The sequence below is a fragment of the Myotis davidii genome, unplaced genomic scaffold, assembly GCF_000327345.1.
Source record: "Myotis davidii unplaced genomic scaffold, ASM32734v1 scaffold803, whole genome shotgun sequence".
In the NCBI taxonomy this organism is placed as follows: domain Eukaryota; kingdom Metazoa; phylum Chordata; class Mammalia; order Chiroptera; family Vespertilionidae; genus Myotis; species Myotis davidii.
This window is the reverse complement of record NW_006295567.1, coordinates 1,196,222-1,199,958: the sequence shown is the minus strand read 5'-3', so window position 1 is coordinate 1,199,958 and position 3,737 is coordinate 1,196,222. Positions and strand designations below refer to the sequence as shown.

Sequence of the window (3,737 nt, the reverse complement as noted above, 5' to 3'; positions counted from 1 at the left end):
CCCTTTCACAGGGGTCGCCTAAGACCATCGGAAAACACATATATAATTACATATTGTTTTTGTGATTAATCACTATGCTTTAATGATGTTCAGTTTGTCACAATGAAATTGGGGGTCACCACCACATGAGGAACTATATTAAGGGGTCGCGGCATTAGGAAGGTTGAGAACCGCTGGTTTATGGCCTCAGGTTTCCCTGGAAACACTCCTGTGAATTAGCAGGATCTCCAGGCACAGGCACTGGGCTTCCTAAGTCCGCCTCTCCCTTCGCTTCCTCTCCCCCAGGGCCTTCTGCTCCCCACTCGCAGCCGCCCCCCGAGGTCTATGTGAACCTGGTGAAGGCCTGCCGGTACCCCGGGCATCTCTCTCCTTCCTTCTGCGAGCTGCAGAGAGACTTCGTGAAGCACCGGCCCACCAAGCTGAAGAGCCTCCTGCGGCTGGTCAAACACTGGTTCCTGCAGGTGAGGGGCTGCGGCGGGGCGCGCGGGGAGGTGCAGGGGAGAGGGAAGAAGAGGCAGCGGCCAGACAGGCATCGCAGGAAACTGCCGCCAGGAGAAAATGGAGGTGGCGAGAGAGAATGCTAGTGTCATGAAATAGAAAGTGGAACAATGAAGAAGCTAGAGAGCCCAGCCGGCCAGCGTGGACCTATGAACCAGAAGGTCACGGTTCCATTCCCTGCTGGCTCGATCCCCCACATGCGATGTCTGCATGGTATCATGCATATTTCAAAATATCCATATGACACCTGAAGCTAATATAATATTGAATGTCAACTGTAATTGAAAAAAGAAAGATTATTAAGGGAAGTGGTATATCTCTTTAAGATATGTCAGGATGTATATATTTATTCCTGGAGAGATTATCCAGAATGAAGTTTATATTCAGTTTTACTTACCTTGTAGTTTTATTTTTTTTAAATAATTGATTTTTGTTTGTTTTTTGTATATTTTTATTATTGATTTTTTTACAGAGAGAAAGGGACAGGGATAGAGAGTTAGAAACATCGATGAGAGAGAAACATCGATCAGCTGCCTCCTGCACACTCCCCACTGGGGATGTGCCCGCAACCAAGGTACATGCCCTTGACTGGAATCGAACCTGGGACCCTTGAGTCCGCAGGCCGACGCTCTATCCACTGAGCCAAACCGGTTAGAGCTTACCTTGTAGTTTTAAAATAAAAATGATATAAGGTTTATGTACACACAACAATCCAGATGAATAGTCATCTAAACTTGTGAAAGAAGGGCTCAAAAACACAAAAATTAGAAAAATAAAAAGACGCGTTCTAATTTTTAAAAATGGTAAGAGAGTCAGATTTCAGAAGGACTCAGTTAAAAATAATAATAAATGTATTGCCCTGGCTGGTGTGGCTGGGTTGGTTGGGCTTCGTCCTGTGCATGGAAAGGTTGTCAGTTCGATTCCCGGTCACGTCGATGTTTTTTTTCTCTCTCTCTCACTCTCCCTTCCTGTCTCTCTAAAAATCAATTTAAAAACATTTTTAAAAAGAGTAAATGTATTGAAAGATAAAAAATCAGAACATTGCCAAGGTCAGTGAGTTTACAGTTAGTCTGTTTATGGTGGGAAACCAGCAGTTTCTTATGTGACTATGATATCAACCAGGGTTGTGAAATATCTTTAGACATTAGCATTGCCAAAGCCAAGAATAAAATTGTTTTTGCTGGTAAGACATTCACTTAGAGGAACTGATCCAAGGGCTTGTGGCTTGGAGAACCGAGAGCTCAATGGAATGGTGTGTTTGCTCTGTTTGTTGCAAAGTGCTTTCTTCCTGAATATGACACGCACGTTCATGTGTAACGTCTGTCTGAGGGATAATGTTCAGCTTCACTTGGACAGCCCTCCCTGCTGTTCAAGCCTCTGCCCCTACGTCAAGGATTCGACCACCTACGGTTTTCTGAAACTGTTATTTGATTCAGTATTATTAATTTGATGTTTTCTTTTATTTGACAAGTTTTATCCAGCTAAGCGTTACAAGATGTGTTGATGGATACATAAGGACAAAAGAGCTTGTATTGTACGGTAAACAAAACGAGTGTCCCATGATGCTACAGGGGCTCATAGTTCCTATCAGGAAGTTTGGTAAAGTCCCTGGTGTCAGCATCGACTTTGATGACTCAGTAGTATTTTAGAGTTCACATCAGTTCATGGACTGGGGTCAAGGACCAAAGGAATGTGTTGAGAAGCCGGAACTGGCGTGCTGAAATTACAAATATGCAGAGTAGGACCTGAGAAGGAGGGGTCAGCAGGTAGTTCCTTCAATATCGAGCTCCCACCTGGGGAAGTGGAACTCTCAGGGTCATGTTGATTGAAGGTGCAGTTTCAGTATACCTACACAAAGGCCGCAGCCACAGGATTTATTACCTACAGATCCCGGAAGCAAGAAGGTGAAATGAGCCGAAGGGGCGGGGCTGCCCTTCAGTCCAGATCATGAGCTAACAGGGCAGCAAGCACTCATTATTCATAAGGTACTTAGGGCGGGTCACTCATTTTTCTCAGGCGCATTTTTTTTTTTAATTGTTGTTTTAGAGAGAGTGGAAGAGAGAGGGAGAGAGAGAAACGTCGATGTGAGAGTGAAACATCGATCTCAGCTGCCTCTGGCACGCCCTCTGCCTGGGATGGAGCCTGAGACCCAGGCATGTGCCCTAATGGGGAATCAAACCCGCAACCCCTCAGTGCATGGGAAGACACCCAACCAATTGAGCCACACCAGCCAGGACTAGTTGAGCTTTTGACTTAAGTTTTTTGTTTATTTGGGGGGATTTTTTTGCCATTTTAAGTGTACAGTTCAGTGGCAATTACATTCACAATGTTGTGTAAACACAACTATCTATTTCCAGAACTTTCTCATCCCTCCTACAAACAGAAACTGTACCCATTAAACACTAACTCCCCATGCTACCCTCCCCCAGCCCCTGAGAACCACCATTCTACTTCCTGTCTCTATGAATTTTCCTATTCTAGCTTCCTCATATAAGTGGAGTCATACGATATTTGTCTTTTTGGTCTATCTTATCTTGTCCTTGATTTGTAGTAGTGGCATTTGATTATCACACCTAATTGGATTAAAGTTCTGGCATAAACACAAATTTATTTATAAATTTGATATATTATTATCGATTTATTGATAAATTGTTTTCTCTAATTCTATCCTGGTAGGAAGAAAGACAAATTTTTATTGAGCTTATGTAAATACTGTGTAGTATTTACATTATGTAAATACTGCATAGTCATGGAAACAGGAACTTAAAGTCACTTTGTAAATATTTAATCATCATTGTAAGCAGGTCCTATATATGCTATAATTTTGCAAAATAATTCTTTGTGTTTTTTTTCTGAGGAGTTTTTTAAAATTAAATCTTTATTGTTCAGATTATTACATTTGTTCCTCTTCCCCCCCCATAACTCCCCTCCTCCCAGTTCCCCCCCACCCTCCGCCCTCACTCCCGACCCACTGTCCTCATAATAGGTGCACGATTTTTGTCCAGTCTCTTCCCGCATCTCCCACACCCCCTTCCCCCCCAAGAATAGTCAGTCCAATCCCTTTCTATGTCCTTGATTCTATTATGATCACCAGATTATTTATTCACTTGATTCTTAGATTCAATTGTTGATAGATGCATGTTTGTTGTTCATAATTTGTATCTTTACCTTTTTCTTCTTCTTCCTCTTCTTAAAGGATACCTTTCAGCATTTCATATAATACTGGTTTGTTTCACTTC

General features: G+C 42.6%; 1 protein-coding gene across 1 annotated transcript in view; it reads left to right on the top strand.

The window, feature by feature from the left end:
- The window catches only part of OASL (2'-5'-oligoadenylate synthetase-like), a 17,475-nt gene that overhangs the window by 3,629 nt on the left and 10,109 nt on the right, over nt 1-3,737 (top strand). The window contains exon 3 of the mRNA XM_006770351.2: nt 169-461. Coding sequence (XP_006770414.1) covers nt 169-461 — 293 coding nt within the window. The remainder of the gene's footprint in view (nt 1-168; nt 462-3,737) is intronic.